Source organism: Apteryx rowi, unplaced genomic scaffold (assembly GCF_003343035.1).
Source record: "Apteryx rowi isolate R43461 unplaced genomic scaffold, aptRow1 scaffold_40, whole genome shotgun sequence".
Lineage (NCBI taxonomy): Eukaryota > Metazoa > Chordata > Aves > Apterygiformes > Apterygidae > Apteryx > Apteryx rowi.
Window position 1 is genome coordinate 2,077,507 of NW_020450530.1, and position 18,009 is coordinate 2,095,515.

At 40.5% G+C, this 18,009-nt stretch overlaps 1 protein-coding gene and 1 long non-coding RNA gene across 2 annotated transcripts in view; one reads left to right on the forward strand and one right to left on the reverse strand.

The window, feature by feature from the left end:
- CIT (citron rho-interacting serine/threonine kinase) overlaps positions 1 to 16,720 on the forward strand; it is a 75,009-nt gene extending 58,289 nt beyond the window's left edge. Inside the window, exons 33-48 of the mRNA XM_026075203.1 lie at positions 1,091 to 1,228; positions 1,831 to 2,011; positions 2,220 to 2,311; positions 2,424 to 2,528; positions 3,397 to 3,566; positions 4,639 to 4,719; positions 4,919 to 5,054; positions 6,733 to 6,872; positions 7,757 to 7,849; positions 10,736 to 10,844; positions 10,967 to 11,095; positions 11,967 to 12,047; positions 12,656 to 12,734; positions 12,873 to 13,052; positions 13,864 to 14,197; positions 14,701 to 16,720. Of these exons, the coding sequence (XP_025930988.1) occupies positions 1,091 to 1,228; positions 1,831 to 2,011; positions 2,220 to 2,311; positions 2,424 to 2,528; positions 3,397 to 3,566; positions 4,639 to 4,719; positions 4,919 to 5,054; positions 6,733 to 6,872; positions 7,757 to 7,849; positions 10,736 to 10,844; positions 10,967 to 11,095; positions 11,967 to 12,047; positions 12,656 to 12,734; positions 12,873 to 13,052; positions 13,864 to 14,197; positions 14,701 to 14,724 (2,072 nt within the window). The 3' untranslated portion in view covers positions 14,725 to 16,720. The remainder of the gene's footprint in view (positions 1 to 1,090; positions 1,229 to 1,830; positions 2,012 to 2,219; positions 2,312 to 2,423; positions 2,529 to 3,396; positions 3,567 to 4,638; positions 4,720 to 4,918; positions 5,055 to 6,732; positions 6,873 to 7,756; positions 7,850 to 10,735; positions 10,845 to 10,966; positions 11,096 to 11,966; positions 12,048 to 12,655; positions 12,735 to 12,872; positions 13,053 to 13,863; positions 14,198 to 14,700) is intronic.
- Positions 14,220 to 18,003, reverse strand: LOC112970622. Its single transcript, XR_003255093.1, has 3 exons — positions 16,610 to 18,003; positions 15,779 to 16,507; positions 14,220 to 14,759 (listed from the first exon to the last, which is right to left on the reverse strand). It is a non-coding gene; the product is annotated as an uncharacterized LOC112970622 (long non-coding RNA).
- Positions 18,004 to 18,009: the final 6 nt, after the last annotated feature.

An 18,009-nucleotide genomic window follows, 5' to 3' on the forward strand; every position in this document is an offset into this window, starting at 1 on the left:
TTTTCCTCAGGGGTTTGTTTTCTGTAACTACCCTATGCATTGGTCAAAAGGTTTTATAGATGTTTCCTTAGCAATTAATATTTTTCCTTGTCTAAGCTTGCAGAGTTGTTCTGCTGAGCAGAAACATTCTATCAAGAATTTTGCTAAAGGAAAACGGCTTTTGATAGGCATAAAAGGAGGATATTAGGTCAAAGGAGATACTGGTTTCCTATTGACTATAAAAAGAGGATACCCTTGCATACCTTGAAAATCTAGGGGAGTCATCAGAAAAAGTGGAAGGATTGAGGGCTTTGCTTATTTATTCTTACAGAAGTAGTGTAAGGGAAYGAGTGTTGAACCCAGAGACTCTGACCTAAAACCAAGGGTCTTTAGCTGGAGATGATAAAAAACAAGTACACAAGCTGGTTTTCCCCAAAAGGTCRAGCAGACTCAGTAACTCTGCAGTCCAGCCGTCAGAGGTGGTCAGGGGGCACAATGTGCTTGCTGTAAGGATGGGTAAGATCAGTATAGGAAGATGTCCTCAGTGGCAGATCATGGGCAGGGAAGAGAATCATGTTCATCAGTAAAAGAACATGCATTGAAGGATAGACTTTGTTCATTAATAATCAAAAATACAGAATAGATCTGCTAACGGATTTTAGGTGTGCTTTAAGGTGTGCTGGCACTGATGGTTAGTGTGAACRCTGTATGAAGAAGGCCTGCTGTTTGTTGATGATGACAGTAGAGTTGCTGAAGGGTTTGTTAGCTATGAGCAAAATTAAGAGATTAGTTTAGCACATTGTAAGAATTGAAGCTAAGTGCAGACTTGAAATTTGGTTGGATTGATTGGCATAATCTTGCTACACCAGTATAGTAGCCATTTAGTTCTACTGTCTGTTCTGAAGTGACATTCTGTATAAGGTAGTTACTGAGGTGGTAATGTAGCTTAAGATTTGCAGAATGCAAAGGAAAATAGACAGTGCCTATGTTCAGCAGGTCTTTGATAGAGGTTTACAGTTGTTTTTTGTTATGTTGGCTTTAAAATGCCAAAACCTACTATAATTTTCATCACTGATGCAACATCCTGATAATAAATATTTGTCTCTTCCAGAATACAGCCGGCGCCTGAAAGAGCGAATGCATCATAATATCCCACATCGTTTTAATGTGGGGCTAAATATGAGAGCAACAAAATGTGCAGTGTGTCTGGATACTGTGCACTTTGGACGGCAAGCATCTAAATGTCTTGGTAAGAGCAGAGGATGTGCATAAACAAAGTTTAACTGGATAGTAGAATGAAATASCATCAGACATAGAACAGATTTTCAGTGAAGAGGGTTAACTTTTATATTCTAACAATTTTCAGTGTGTTTCTGGGCTTAGTTGAAAGACCTGTTTGAAAAGGCTGGTGACCAACTCACTTTCTTAACAAGAACCTGGTTATTTTATGCATGTTGCTTTGCTACAAACAGCTAGAACTTGGGACAGAGTATGACAACCAGGAGCTCCTCACCAAGGAAAGTACATTGTCTTCTGGATCAGCATTGTCTGTCAGAACTGGAAAAAATCAATCCAAGTTCTTTCCAGCTACATGAGACTATTTGATAGAATAGTCTGCAGCATCAGAGCTTTATCTTCCAGTTCTTTCTCTTCCTGCAGATGTAAGTTGAAAAGGACCAATTATGAAGACTTTGCAACTAGTTGGTGGAAACATTCTACATTAGAAAACATCTGATATTTTAGAGTGGAAAGAGATTCTTGGAAAAGTGGGGGTCGGTGACAGTTAGAAGTGGAGGCAACAGGGTCTTGGTTCTTTGGATTGACAGAATTTTTTCTCTGTCCTTTTATCAGAGTGCCAGGTGATGTGTCACCCAAAATGCTCAACTTGCTTGCCAGCTACTTGTGGACTGCCAGCAGAATATGCCACACACTTCTCTGAAGCATTCTGCCGGGATAAAATGAATTCTCCTGGTCTGCAACTGAAGGAGCCAAGCAGCAGTCTACGTCTTGAAGGGTGGATGAAAGTGCCAAGGTATAAACATGAATCTTGATCCCATATCAGGTGCTGGAACATGTGGAACAGTTCTGTATATTATCCTTGCTCTTATGATGTGATAATTGGTACCTGTCCATTATAATTTCTTATTACCACTGAAATTTGTCTCTCTAGGATTTTCATGCTTGTTTTGTTCAGAATCTGAGTAGAAAATCTAACATGGTTTTGTGCTTATTTTCCTCAGGAATAATAAACGTGGGCAACAGGGCTGGGACAGRAAATATATTGTCCTAGAAGGAACCAAAGTGCTCATTTATGATGCAGAAGCAAGAGAAGGTAACTTAGCACTTAAACATCCAATGTGTCATCTTGCCATCRCAGTTATTTTCTCACTACTTACTTGTTTTTTCTTATTCTTTCTCTATCTGTCTCGCCATTCTCCCTGAAGCTGGACAGAGGCCTCTGGAGGAATTTGAGCTCTGCCTTCCTGATGGTGATGTAACTGTTCATGGAGCTGTAGGAGCTACTGAACTTACCAATACAGCAAAGACAGGTGAGAATCAATGAGATCAAATGGATTTCAGCTGGCTTGACATCAGTTCGGAACTAGTTTGGCAGAACAGAACTTTCTCCCTTTAGCTTTCATTCTGTCTGTCTGTTTAGCATTCATTTCAGTCTGTGCAATTTTGAGGTTACCTCTGTCTGAATTAGGTGAATAGGTCAGGCATTTAGTTGCACTTCTGTCATGATAGTTGAACTGTGAATAAGATATTCATCAAGCCAAATGGAAGTAAATTTTAGTGGTTTGTAAGCACTCAGTTCATTTAAATTTCCTCTTTCARTGTTCTCTATCAAGTGTGAAGCTTCATAATTCCTGTCAGCATTGTGCTCTAACCAGGAAGTTATTAACTTAGAAATATTGGGTGTATAGAATCCTTTATTATGAAAAAATGTTGGTGTTTTGATTTGTATGTATTGTGTAGAACCGATGAAAAGATTGTGTATGTCTTGAYGTTAACATTAAAGGATACAGACTGTTAAGAACAAAGTTTTCCATAACCAATTTTTACAGATTTTTCTGAAAAACGTGCTTGAACAGTTCAGGGAAAACTTTAGTCAAAGTGCCCGTTCTTGTAGTTTTTCACAGTGGTATTTCTCTTTTGAATAAAAGGCAAGAAATGATATTTATTTAGTAGAGACAGCATTATATGTGTGGTTTGGATACATCTAGCTAATATTTAGCTTTAAGTAGCTAGCCTGTGCATTACCTGTAAAGGAGAAACCTATATATAAATTGCCATGGTAACATGTCATGATAAATACAACATTCTCTCCAATGAAGCTGAAAGGTGTTAATTTAAGTTCACTGACAATATTACAGAAACTAATCTAAGTCTTATTCTATCTATATAACATCTCAGATGTGCCATATATCCTAAAATTGGAGTCTCATCCACACACCACTTGCTGGCCTGGTAGAACACTCTACCTGTTAGCACCCAGTTTCCCTGACAAACAGCGCTGGGTCACAGCACTGGAATCAATAGTGGCAGGTGGGAGAGTTTCCAGAGAAAAGGCTGAGGCTGATGCTGTGAGTATAAAAGTTTTATTTAATAATAAAATATTCTGGGAGGGAGCAGAGTTATGAAAATTAATTTTTCAATATTTGACATACTGAGGTTTAACTAAAGGTAAGTTAATATTTCTGCATTAAGATATACATATGAGCACTGGGTACTGTAGTTCATTGTGAGACTGATGCTTTATTTTACAGTACTCTCCCTTAGACTTGAAGAGTATCTTAAGAACACCCAAAACTTCTTGTCTCTGTAATTGCAGCAAATAGAGAAGGAAGAARGCGGTTAGGATGTGGTTTGAATTCAGTCTCATAATGTACCACATGGAATGAGCAAACCTCAAAGGACAGAAAGAGAGAAAGAAATAAAAAGCTTTCTCTTCTGCCGTACATTAGTGGCATTTTGTTTTTTGGGGGGGAGGGTGTTTTTTATTTTTTATTTTTATTCCTGACAGGAATAAGAGGTTAAATTGGAGTCATTTTAGATAGCTTTTTTCATCATCATTGTGCTGATAACTCTGTTTTCTGATGAAGGGAGGTTTTGCTTTATAGCATTGAATATTAAAAAGTTAGCTCCAGAAGCAGTAAATATCTGCTGGCAGGAAAGCATCTCTTCTCTCGTGCTAACATATCTTTTGTCTCTGAGAATATGCATGCTCCCACAAACACTTGGATATTTTTATTCTTCCCCTGGGAAGATTTCACTGCTCCACTGCAGGAGATTGAGAGACATGGAAAGAACAGGGGCTACAGTAGTTTCTGTCTGACTGTATTTTGGGTAGATAAATGTTTGTTAATTCTCCTGCAGCTTTAGGTTTCTGAGAACAAGAAATCTGTGCCAGGCTTTTCTCCTGTCTTAAATGATGAGCTTAAATTGTTGAAATGCTAATATGTTGTTCAGTCTTAATTACAACTAGACAGCATAATTTTAGCACCAATACGCAGCTAAAATTGACCTAGTAGTTCTGCTGGATTAGGAACTAAGAGAAAAGCTAGATAACATTTTATTAGTGCTGAATATTGTCCAAGAGATAGAAAACGTGACAAAGATTAACTTAAAAAGGAAAAATCTTTTTGTAATTTGCAGAAATTGCTTGGGAACTCCCTGCTAAAGCTAGAGGGTGAAGACCGTTTGGATATAAATTGCACGATGCCCTTCAGTGACCAGGTAATGACAATGCTCAGTTGGACTTTACTGAATATTGGATATTCCATTCACAGAAATTGTATCTTAACAGCAGTATGTGTAATTATATACTTGGTTGTTGGATTTCTTTTTTTCTCTTCACTGGTAAACTATATCAGCCAAGCTTGCTCATGGAGCATTCCTTGTTCTCCTCATGTAATGCTATTTTTTGTCATTGTAGGTAGTACTGGTGGGGGCAGAGGAAGGTCTGTATGCCCTGAATGTACTGAAGAATTCCTTAACGCACATCCCAGGGATGGGTGCTGTCTTCCAAATTTACCTCATCAAGGATCTGGAGAAGCTACTCATGATAGCAGGTAGGGGGCTGTATGTTACCATTTGTCTTTGCGGTAGCATTATAATCCCTCTGTACTGCCAGGATGAAACTCCCTGCCCTACAGTGCCGATGGGCTAGGTTTTCCTTTAGTTTTGTTACAGACTTTTTTTTAAATCAGTGTATCATCAGGAATCAATTACTGAGGTTAACGTAGTATTGTTTGAGATTTTCATGTAAATGAATATGTGAATGAAAGCTCAGTTATACCACCGTATTTGAAAGAAAGTGACTTCAGCTGAGGGAGGGAGCAACAGAAACAAAACGTTTCCAGCTTAGGTCTGTAAAGGGTTTAGTCCAAAATAAGTGTCCACGTTTCCTGTGTGAGCTCGGTACTCATGATGTCACTGAAGTTAAGCCACAGGTGTCTGTTTCTTTGTTTTCTCCTTATATTTGGCTTTTGTAGACAAATGTGTAGGGCAGCAATACTTAATAGCTAGGCTAACTTCAGATAGAATCAGGTAGCRCTTTGAGCCACTTGCAGTCCAGAAAGACCAAGAGCAGCTTGCTCCTCCTTCCCCTGCTATGCAGCAGGTTTCCAAGAGAGACCCTGCGGAGCAGCTGTAGTGAAGAAGGAGCAGAAGCTGCTTTGAGTGCTCATCTCCTAATGGAATTACTCTGGGGCTGCATGGAAAGTGATGAAGGCAGGAGGAGGATCTGTGACTCTGTCCCATAGCAAATGGTCCTACAGATCAATTCAATTTGAAAACTGTTGAGCTGGTCAGTGAGCACATTTCTTCCTAATCACCACATACAATTTTTCTTAACATACTTACCATCTGAGGACCACAGTGTGGTCACTGCGGCCTGGGGCCAGCACCTCTCAACCTATAATGTTCTAAAGACTAATCCATGTGACAAAATTAGGACTGCTTTCATTGCTTGTTTAAGATTCCCTTATGAAAGTAGCACCAGCTATAATCTCTCCATCTGCATGGTTTTCTGGAGTTCTTCCTATACTGGTATGGRCTTGTTGAACACTAGGGCATATCTTCATTTGAAAGCCCTAGTTATCAGGTGTCTATATGACATTTGCAGGGAATGAAAAACAATTTGTCTCTCTTGATCTGTTTGTTTGGGATTTTTTTTCCCCCTAGTATAGCTCTAAGATGTCCTTTCCTTTTCTTCTTTATTAAACAAAACAAAAAATAATTACAAAAAAATGTTCACAACAAAATTTGGAAAAAGATATGTTATTGAATCTCTAGGCCTATGAGAAAAATCAGTCTTGCTCTGTAGTGCTGTTCATTGGGGCCCTTCTTGGAAATCCATTGCAAGTTGTGTTGGTACAGAGAAGCTAAAGCACCTTGCACTTTAAGAAGCCCTGAAGGGTGAAAGAAAACTTTATGGCTAATTTTGGACAGTGTCCTAATAAGGCCCCTCTTAATGATGCTCTACTAGACCTTGGCGACACTGATAATCCATGGAGACAATGGTTGTTCTCCCAGTGGATTTACTGCCTGTTGTGAGGTCATTTTTGGTGAGTTTTCTGTTTCCCTTTTAATAGAAAGATATGGAATGAATTCTACATGTATCATCTTCTGCGACTGTTACCACAGTAACAGTCTGTAACGATAAGCTGCTGCTTAGGTAACAAAACAGACTTTTGTAGAGAATAGGGAAGTTCTCCGTTGACAAAATGTATCCATTTTTGTCTCCAGGAGAAGAAAGGGCTCTGTGTCTTGTTGATGTGAAGAAAGTGAAGCAGTCTCTAGCCCAGTCTCACCTCCCAGCCCAGCCTGATGTCTCACCAAATGTCTTTGAGGCCGTCAAAGGATGTCACCTTTTTGCCGCTGGCAAGGTAGGATATAGTTTCTTCATGCGTCAGACCCACCTTTAGCCTGTACTAAGTTTAATATAAATCAAATCAGCATTTTTATTTCATTAGCAACAAATTCAAGATCTATATTCTTGCCTTTAATCTTTTTCTTCAAATAAGAAGAGTATTGGGGGGGGAGAAGAGAGACTGAGGGGGAAACAGAATGGAGGATCTACTCCAAATATGAATAAATTCAGTCAGGATGACATCATGGTTTATCCTAAGCTATTACATAATAAGAAATATAGCACAGTGTGGTATAACTGCCTCTTCACAGTTGATTTCAGTTTTCAGATTTATAATTAGTGAATTCTGTCCACTATTTGTTCTTGAATGTTGTGTAACAGTTTCCAGGGTAGCAAATTCGCCTTATGCATTTGTATCAACTGATAACATTTGATATTTATGCTAATTCCCAGTTTTAATATGGAACATTCAGCCACAGCAAAAATTCTCATTAAGAATTGCTTCTGCAGATTACTTAGATTGATAACAAACTAAACATCATTCAGTTCAAAGTAATGTTTAAGATCACAGTTTGAGGGGTTAAAATTAGGCCTAACCTGTGTGAATTTGTTACCACTTTTAAAGAAATATTTTTCTGTGGAAAAGTTTCTAATCTTTTAATAACTTGTTTCAAGTATAAAAGAAATCACAGAAGCAGTTCAAGTCCATGTTCTCTTTTGAGATGTGAAGAGGCTGTTCATTATTCCACCAATTGCAATTACTGCCCTGTTAAAAATATACTTGCTCATCTCTGCAAACACCTCTCTGCAGTGAGAGGTACTTGGAACTGTTTCATGTGCTCAGCATTAGAATTTGCTGTGTATTACTCTCCTGAACTATGCTTGTGATCTTCTTCGTAGGTTGAGAATGGTCTTTGCATCTGTGCAGCCATGCCCAATAAAGTGGTTATTCTGCGATATAATGAGAACTTGAGCAAGTACTGTATCAGAAAGGTAAGCTTAGTAATTCCCTTCAGTAGCTAAGGGTAACACACATTGCATGAAGACTTTGCTTTGCTTGGGAGCAACATCTTAAAGCTTTTTGCACGCATAAAAACATTGTTTACCAGCTAAAATGACAGCAAATTACAACATGCACTGTCTAAATTTGGAGTAGGCAGCAATTTCCTGTAAGAAGAGTTGACATGTATGGAGAGAGACAGAACAGAATTGTGAATTTTGAGATACTGGGCCCAGCTTTAATCATAGACTTCCTTTTTTACCCCAAATGGGCTTTCTTCTTAATTATTCAGCAGTGTTCCCTCACCTCTGTAGTCTTTGGAGAAATCCACAACAAATGACTTCTCTCTTCTTTGCAATTAAAGAAGCAATGGGTATCTTAAGTGGTTTTTTTTTTTGGTATGTTCCAGTGAAAATCAAAGGGTATTTGGTATATCCCCATCACAGGACAAGTTAGCTAGCTGTGTTTCTGATACTAGCCCTGATATATGTGTACTTATGCATGTGTATAAATATATGTACTTTCCTGGACACCAGACAAGACAGTAAGATTTGGATCTCGTGTGCCTGTGTATATGCCTCCTGCGTTTGTGGCCACATTTACCTGCGACACCAGTACTGTACTGTGCTAGTACATGTACTACTTCGTTCTGCTACGCAAGGACACAAAAAGCAGAACTGCAGCTCTTCTTCAGACCACAAATTATAGGCAGATAATACTCCGAGCATCTGACCCAGTATTCATCTTGGAGACAAGTCCAGTGCATGTCATGAATAAATTTTATATGCCCATACACATCCATAAACAAAAGAATAGGAATACCTCCTCAGAACAGAGCTTAAACACTGCCCGCTTTAAAAAGGACTGGTACCCAGAAACTCTTCTTCTCTGATTCCGAAAGTAAGGGATGTTCAGGACAAAATGTATGTCCCCATGATACAGGTTCCTGCTTCTAATAGAATAACCTGCTTCTGCAGGTTACTTTGAACCCACCAGTTAAAGTTACAGCTTGACTGAGGCCATTCACTCCACTGAGCGCTATACTTGGTGGCGGTAAGGAAGCAGAGTCGGCATAGCAATTCAGATGCTGGTCTCCTTGGAAGTAAAGACATCTCTGATGGAGAAGACCTTGGCACAAACAGTATGGATGCCAGTAAACCTGGAACCTCTACCAGTTGTGGCACCAGCCAAATGGCATCTAAGGCCTTGTGGCGGGTACCTACTCCTGCTCACAAGTGGAATACCCACCAGCGGGAACCAGTGAAGATTTACAGTGACTGTCCTTTACCGGTGCTGCTGCTCATTTTTCTATAGAGCCAAGGGCCTTGGCAAGGGCTTACATGTAAAACATGCAAAGGCATGTTTTAGAAGGCAGGTTATCCACATATTCACTAATCCCGATAACTGAGTTTAGACGCTAACARGATGATAGCCAGCCCAGAATATGCTCTTCTGTTCTATCAACTAAATTACCAGGTAAACTAGGGTAAATAAAATAGACAATAGAGATTAAAGATATGCTCTAGGTGACCCTGCTTGAGCAGGGGGGTTGGACTAGATGATCTCCAGAGGTCCTTTCCAACCTCAGCGATTCTGTGATTCTGTAAAGAAGTCTAGATCAAATCCATGCCACTGTACACCTTTCTGGACACAAATGTTTGTTTGAGGCGATCAAACTGATTGCTATGCAGATGATGGCTGAGATTGCTAGGTAAAATGTTGGAATGCACAGATGCAAGAACATCTTAGTTTGTGACCACATCAGTTCTGTTTTCCAGTGAAATCCCAGTGAACGTGATTTTAGGTACACATTGTAGAACTGAGATGGTGAAAGGAGCCCAGAAACTTGCATGGAGGGAAGCTGTTTTCTGAGCCCTTTCAATCTGTGACTTTTAGTTCTGGATGAATCGAAACAAGCTGGGGAGCACACATGGATTATGCAGGCACCTTGTCCTCTGAAGATCTGGGGACCTGCCTGTTGTGTCAGGCTAGCCTGCAGAGCTCTCCGAGCTGTTCAAACACTATGCAGATGTTGGCGAACAACATGCCTGTGATGCTTTATGCAAAGAAGGAAAGAAGATTGTGTACGTTTGTCTTCCTTTTGCTCGCATACACTGTGACACACGCACACAAGCCACTGAACTCATTTCTTAAGTATTCACAGCAGAGGTGCATCAGATAGCTGGTTCTTTTTGTTGAGGGAATCACAGTGATGGACGTGTTTACTACTGACATGAGTGCCAGCTACCAGGAGTTCTGTTCCACAGGTTGTAAGAGCTTGGGAATTCACTGGACTCAGTCCTGCTGCAGTTGTCTTAGGATCTTCTGTGTGTCTACCAGCTTCCCTGATTCTTTGTGGCTTCCAGGCTAGGGATGAAGCTGTGACTGTTCTAGCAGAGCTTTTCAGGAGCTGGGGCAGTTTTGACTGATATGCCTCCTTGTGACCAGTCTCTGATTCAACTCTAACTGCTCAGTCCTGGTCTTGTATCATCTCCTGATACTCTGTTCAGTCATGCAGCCATTGGCATGGCTTTGACCTATTACAAGTAGGGAGCCATTCCCTTCCACTCCAGAAAACTGAGCTACAGAGCAGAGGACTGTCTTCCAGAATAGTGTATCCTTCCAAAAGGAAGAGGTTCTCAATATGGTTAATATGCAGGTCTATATAAGAGCAAGTATTAATTCCAACAAAATAAAATTTGCCCCKCTGGCAAGAGTACTTTTTCACATATTTTAGAGAGAGAGCTAATGACTTTGAGATTTTTGTCCCTCCTTTTTGTAGAGATAAATATTACAATCTATAGTCTTTCAGAATAAGCAAAATCTCTAAACAGTTATAGGGAACTAATACTGGTCTGTGTTTTCCTCTTCACTTCCAGGAGATTGAAACCTCAGAACCTTGCAGCTGCATCCATTTGACCAATTACAGCATCATCATTGGAACCAACAAGTTCTATGAAATTGAGATGAAGCAGTATACGCTTGAAGGTAGGAGACATTTCCTGGTGAACACACCAAGTGGCTCTACAGATTCTTTTGTTGGGACTAGGAGTACCACTTCTGAAAGAAGCTGGTGCTGATCAAGCTGTTCTTTTCTGTGCTCTTTGCAGAGTTTCTGGATAAAAATGACCACACTTTGGCCTCTGCTGTGTTTGCTGCTTCCACCAACAGTTTCCCAGTCAGTATCATACAAGTGAACCCCACAGGGCAGAGGGAGGAGTACCTGCTGTGTTTCCATGGTAAGTCTGTTGTACGGTTGTTGCGCTCCATCTGCTCTTTTCAGTACGTGAAACTGTCAGAAAGTACCTGACCGCAGTAGTAATAGAAAGCCGAACAGAGTTGACTTTGGTACAAAGTAACAAAGATTTGTTGAAAACTGTGAATCTAAAAGCCGCAGAAGAGTTGTGGGGCTGCTGGCAGTGTAAATAATGAGACGCCCAGGACATGGGTACAAAAATGGCACATACTAATCCAGGCTAAAGAAGTGCTTTTGGTCAGCTTGCTTCTGGCTTATAAGTTCCTTGTACCTATGAGTCGGTTACCACCAGTAGGTTTATATGACTGCAAGGAAGGGATTGCAGTGAATGTTAAGTGCAAATAGATGCTTAATCATCCTGATAAAATATTAAGGGTTTTTCAAACTTTGTAATTTTATCTGTCTTCTGTACAGACAGATGAGACTTTTTAATCTTCTCGTGACTAAATAAAAGAGGGTGGGTTATTTTTTCATATAGCTGCTTTTGCTGGACCCCTAGCATAGGGCCATGGCAATACCCAGCAAGTCTTTGAAAGCCCACTAGCAGTAATTTTGGGTGAATTGCAGTAGGGGTCTCATAGTCTTCCCAGCTGTAGAAGTAGATGGAATAATAACCATACCTTAATTAGAGTAAAGAGAACTAGAATCACAGTACCTTTTGGTACTGAAAGTACTCATAAATCTAGCCAATTCGATGTCAGAGTAATTTAAGTGTAGGACTAAACAGTGAGAGAGTGCTTACTATCTGGCAAAAAGCCCACTGTTAAAAAGCTCCCAGTTAATTGCCTTTGTCCCTTCAGAAATGAATAAAATTCAGCTGCATACTCATGACATGAAATTACTGTTCTTGACAGAGTTTGGTGTCTTTGTGGATTCCTATGGCAGACGCAGCAGGACAGATGACCTGAAATGGAATCGCTTGCCATTAGCTTTTGGTAGGTGTTGAGGGACGTTCACTTGGATTATGGACATTACTGAAACCAGGAAACACCCTTGGGGGAAGGGTATTCTTCAGTCTCAGTGGTTCTGTTTCCTCTTCCCTCCCTCAGTTCTCCCAGAAACTGGAAATTTTTCCATGGTTCAAGATCATTATAAATCCAAGTGGCAGACCTTCTGAAGTGTAAACAACGAGAGGAAAACTAAAGCAAAATATTTCCTTAATGTTCCTAGTCTGACTAAACTGGCTAGTGGAATTTTTAATGATTCTTGGAAATTTCTGAAATAGTCAAGAATGTATCATTTCAGTGTGGATCCTTCGAGCCTTTTGCACTGCCTGATGGATTTTGAATAGTCCATTTTTAATGCCTTTTCCTTGCTACTTTTGTTGAAATTCTTGGGGTGCAGATAGTTGCAAAGCAACAATTCTTTAAGCTTGCATCTCCATATTTAGTAATATTGTCTATGTTTTATTACAGAAAACCCACACCCTTGGTTTTCTCCATGAACTGTAGGGTTCTGTTGTGTTCAGTGATGCTTTTTATAAGTTTGTAATAATAGAGATCTTTTGCATTGTGTTTTTCCTGCATGGGTGATGCTGCTTCAGCCTACAGGGAGCCCTATCTATTTGTGACCCATTTCAATTCCCTTGAAGTGATTGAGATTCAGGCACGAGCTTCTCTAGGGTAAGTTGTTTTCTTTCCATTGCTTTGAACAGCATATTCTGCGAGAGAGAGAGAGTGTGTGTGTGTGTGTGTGTGTGTGTACTTAGAAAAATGTGTAGTATTCTCATCGTAAAGATTTTTTCCTGCAATTTTGCCCAGAACTCCTGCACGAGCTCACTTGGAGATACCAAATCCACGGTACCTAGGGCCTGCAATTTCATCTGGAGCTATTTACTTGGCCTCCTCCTACCAAGACAAACTAAGAGTGATCTGCTGTAAGGGCAATCTAGTGAAGGAGTCCAACAACGAGCACCACAGAGGCTCTTCTGCTACACGCAGGTATGATGAAATCTGTGTCATGTTTCAACCTATTGGTTGTGCATATTGAATGAAAACTTTGTTCCAGAGGTCTTTTTTTCCACCAAATATTGATGCCCTTGTTCCATTCTTAGAGCTAGAGGTTGACTTGTCACAGGAACAGCTCAAAGTAATACGAGAGTGGAACAGGGAACAGAGTCATCAATGTTTTAAAATCCAGAACACTAAGAAATGGTAACTAACTCCATAGGAATAAGTGGGTAATTTCCTCCACAAATACATCCCAAACCAAGTAAAGGCTATTTTGTGATCTTCAGCTGTTTTACTTTCATGTTGATGTTGACTTCAAAGCTTGGTGAGTGTAGTTGCTATTGATGTGATAATAAATGCCAATTGACTGTAACAATCTCTAAATCCAGAGCCCCTTCCTCTTATATAACATGTATGTCTTAAGAGTGACAGTGTTTTAGGAAGTTGTGATATGATCTTGTTCTTTTCAGCTGGAAAGGTAAGTAAGTATCGTGGCTCTGTGCATCAAAAAACTGAGGAATTGAGGCTTGTTGCTCATATCCTAACCTGGCCTGAACATCCTGCAGCTAGTAACAGTTTTGTATGTGAAAAAAATATTAAGCCCAAGGAGAATCTGTAGTTTTGTAGCTGTTATGTAGACATGATTTATGTTACCTATTCATTAAGGCACTGTGCTAGTGTCACTAACGTGACAGCATAGCTCACGGAGGTCTGATGCTTTTCCACTTAAACACTGCTGGGTGTTTGGGGAAAGTTCTATTTTTGCTAATAAAAAATGTAACTTAAGGTTTTTGTCGCTCAGCTGTTCGCGTCCATTATTTTTGAATGACAGTAGCCCTAACAAGAGAGGTCCGCCCACATACAACGAGCACATAACCAAGCGGGTAGCCTCAAGCCCAGGACCGCCGGAAGGTCCAAGCCACCCTCGAGAGCCAAGCACACCACATCGGTACCGCGAGGGAAGGACAGAGCTGCGGAGGGACAAGTCTCCTGGGCGCCCACTGGAGAGGGAGAAATCTCCAGGCCGGCTTCTGAGCACCCGCAGAGAAAGGTCCCCTGGAAGACTGTTTGATGAGACCAGCCGAGGACGAATGCCTGTGAGTGGTGCCAGAACTCCTCTCTCACAAGTCAACAAGGTAAGGCGGGAGCTTGGAGAACTTCCCCATTCTCAGGAMAAGGTGTGGACTTTGGATGGGCTGCTGGTACTGTAAAGTGGAAGAGCAAATCAAATCTCACCCCACTTTACTTTTAATAAAACAGAGCGTATATGAAGTTGTGTAATTCACTGGCCCTGGAGCATCTTCCCTTGTGCTAATTCTATGTAATTGCAAAAGCAGCTTGACTCTGGAATAGGTTATAATCCTCCAGATGTGAGAGAGAGGGTGCCTTCACCAGCAAAAATGAAGTTACTGAAAACTTGGGAGGGAGAAGATGGCTGGAGAAAGGAACTTAGGAGCCTGCTGTGTTCAGAGTGATGCTGATACTTGCCTTTGTCAGTGGTTTAATTATGTCACCTGGAAGCAAGTAGGCCCACGGCACGCACTCACAGTAGTTAGTTAGACTGTGTATTGCTTTTGGAACCTGTGCATATGTGAAAAAGTGTGTGCAACTTATAACTGTCATTTTATTTCCCTGCCAGGTCTGGGACCAGTCTTCAGTGTAAGTAAGTCTCAGCCAGACAAAGTTACTCATCTTAACCTGCAGGAAAAAAAAAAAAAAAAGGAAATATACTGAGTATATGCACTCCATGTCTGCTGCCCAGTTACCAAAACAGCATTCCTGGGCCAAAGCTAGCTCTGCATCAGGAGACCCGTGATGCTTTTGAGGATTGTCCGCATCTCAGTTAATTTCTCCGCACTTTCCTGCACTCCTGTTTTTTGCACTTTGTACTACTGTTACTCTTTCAAGCAGTTCATGAACTTTTTGTATTCACCTTAGTCCCTAGTAGTTCATCAAGAAAGTCAAATGGGACTAGAATCCCACTCCAGATCGTTAATGTGGTTAGCACCCCTCACCAGATAATTAATCATAGTTCTGAGACGTGCTGGGAATTCCTGATGGCCTTGATACAGAAGGGCCAAGGTGACTGAGTCTTTCAGTAGATGGTGTGGTTGGATATTCTCTACAGAACTCGAGGAAAATTTAATTTTGATCAGTCTGTTCACCTGCCACTTCTGAAAGTTATTTTGTTCTCACTAAAATTGCCCTAGAGCAGCTCCCATGGGGAGGGAAGAACCCCGCTTTAAATGATYCCGTGTGCCCTGCCCTGAGACAAAGTGCATTATCTCTAAGCTACTGGGGTGTAAGACTTTATCCAGGTCTTCTGCATGACAGTTCACTGCATGCTGCTGCACCATCACTGGCTGCTCTCTCCTTTTGGGTTGCTTTGCTAAGTAGTGTATTGTACCTCACTTGTAAATTAACTGAACCCTTTAGATTGCACTGCAAAATAACCACCCTTAATTACTGGAAATTTGGCAGTGAAGAGCTACAGGCCTTATTCTACGACAAGAATTACAGTCACACTTGTATCCTCCTTTCATAATTAAACACGGTCCATTCAGAAATTGCATCCCCATAGTCAAATCCCAAGCGATCCCACTTTCCCCAGAGAGCTTCAGAGAAAAGCATGAGGGAGAAGAGCAGCCCAGATCACTTCTGTGACTTAACTTGTCGTACAATAAGAACCGAATGTCATGGCAGAAGAGGATACTCACAATAAACAGCTTCAGCGGTTACTGACTACACCTCCGCCTTTGCTTCTGCATATCTAACCTCAAGCCTTTTATTGCTTTCTATTCTCTTTTGCTGTGAACATGAAGCAGAGAGCAGATGATTTTCAAAGCAGGTTTTTGACCATTCAATCTGCAATAGCAAGGCTCTAAGTGAACAACCATGTTCTTTACAACTGGAAAGAGCAAAACTGCATCCAATCTTCCCTTGGCCACTCTTAAACTTCTGCTAGTCCCTCGCAAGCCCGTGCTAACCTGTTCTAGAGACCCATAAAAATTCAAATGCCTTGTCAGTGTCCTTTGGCGAGTTTCATGAATATTGTATTCTGTTGTCTGTTGGGTTACTTTAGATCAGATGATTCAGCAGGAAACTTGCTGAAAATTTTGTCTCCTGGTCTGAATATTTTGAAAGGTCACTGAGATCAGTATTTAAATCTTTGCATCTCATGGAAGATCTACATGACCTCAGAAACGGGCTTGTTGAGTCCTGAAAGTGTATATCTTGTGTCTTGTTCGTGAAATGCTTCCTGCTATAGAAATAGCTCAAAGGACTGTACATATTTACAAGAAACTTTATATTCGTAACAAAAGGGAATTGAATTGGTTTCTACTTTTTTATTGTAAACTGTGCGGTTTTTCAACACTAGCTTTTTGTTTTAATGGTGGTTGTGGACAGCCATCTTCAGACACTGGAGGGGCCTCAGCTTGATCCTCCTAGCTCCCATGAAGAAATATTGTAACATTAAATTGCAATTGAAGCTTGTTAGCATAAATGAGGTTTTAGGTATCTTAAAGTACAGGATTTTTCTTCATTACCTTTTTATTATTGACAAGGGAGGGAACCAGAGGGACAGTTCAAAGCTCCACCTGGAAAGTATTGAACTTTGTTGTTGAACAATAACCAAATAAAACAAATAACTATCTTGACTGACATGGTGAAATGAACGCTTCCTTCTATACAGAGTACCACTAAGCCATCCTAACATTGCACCCAGCATTAGGAGCTGTGTAATCTATAGGCGTCCAAGCTTACCAAAGAGCTAACCCTGACAATATTTAGCCTTTTAGTAGTTGTTATTCCCTGAACAAGTAGCATCAATGGCTTCACAAAGTTAGTTAAAGCATGTCCATATGAACTAAAACAGGTGGATTTGTCCAAATATTTTACTATAGCAGCAGTCAGCTGCAAACACCTGAACTCTGCCCTCCGAGAGGCAGGGTAAAGACATGTGAGTACCTGGGAAAACATTCTGGCCCTGGTAAGTAAGTGACCCACATGTTTTGAGCTGGAAAAAAACCATCTTAATTAACAACAGTGTGATCTAACGACAGGTTTGGGATTTATCCCAGCAATGTACTGGTAGCAAAGGGGACAGAGATAGTTACTCATCCCACTGCTGTAATATGCTGGTGCTTTAAGGCTTAAGAGCTGCAACTTTTTAAAAACCTTCACAAATCTAATTCAGCTTGAGTACAACCTGCAGTTACTGTACATCTTAACTTACACCTGCTGGGAAAACTTGCTAGATCAGACTTAAATGTAAATACATCTATTTTTAACTGAACCAGTTTTTACAGGGTCTGAAGTATTCTTTCACAGGAAGAGGTTTTTAATATTCACACTGCTGCCTACAGTAACTTAATTTGTCCTCCTACTGTTCAGTGTTTTTGGTTTTGTGCACATAACCACCCCCATGCCCCCCCCATACAGGGCTTGTTGGAGGGTGTGTGGGAGGGTTACTAATAGCTCCTATTACATTTTGGTCTACATGACACTCTTCATGAAACTGCTCTACATAAAAAAAAAACAAAACAAAAAAACCGAGCTGCTTGATTTATCTATTGTGCCTACTATCTGATGTATATGATGAAATGCTAACTTGTTAAATGTTCCTTTATTTCTATTTTACTGTGCACAAAGAATACTTATTTAAACCTCATTGTTGCAGTCCTTATGATGCATGATCAGAATTGTAACAAAACTAAAAATTATTCCAGAAACTGGTGGAGTAAAACAACTTACTTACTTACTGAGCCTTTTGAGTATCAGGAATCCTGCACAAATCCACTTTCAGCTTCACTACCCCATGTTTGCTGCTGAAATTTAGTTTTGGGGGGGGGGGGGCTCTTGTTATTTCTGCTGTAGACACAGAATCAAAGCATTTACTCAGAGTCCCAAACGCCTGTAGCAAAAGGCTCTGCAGCTACCTCAAAAC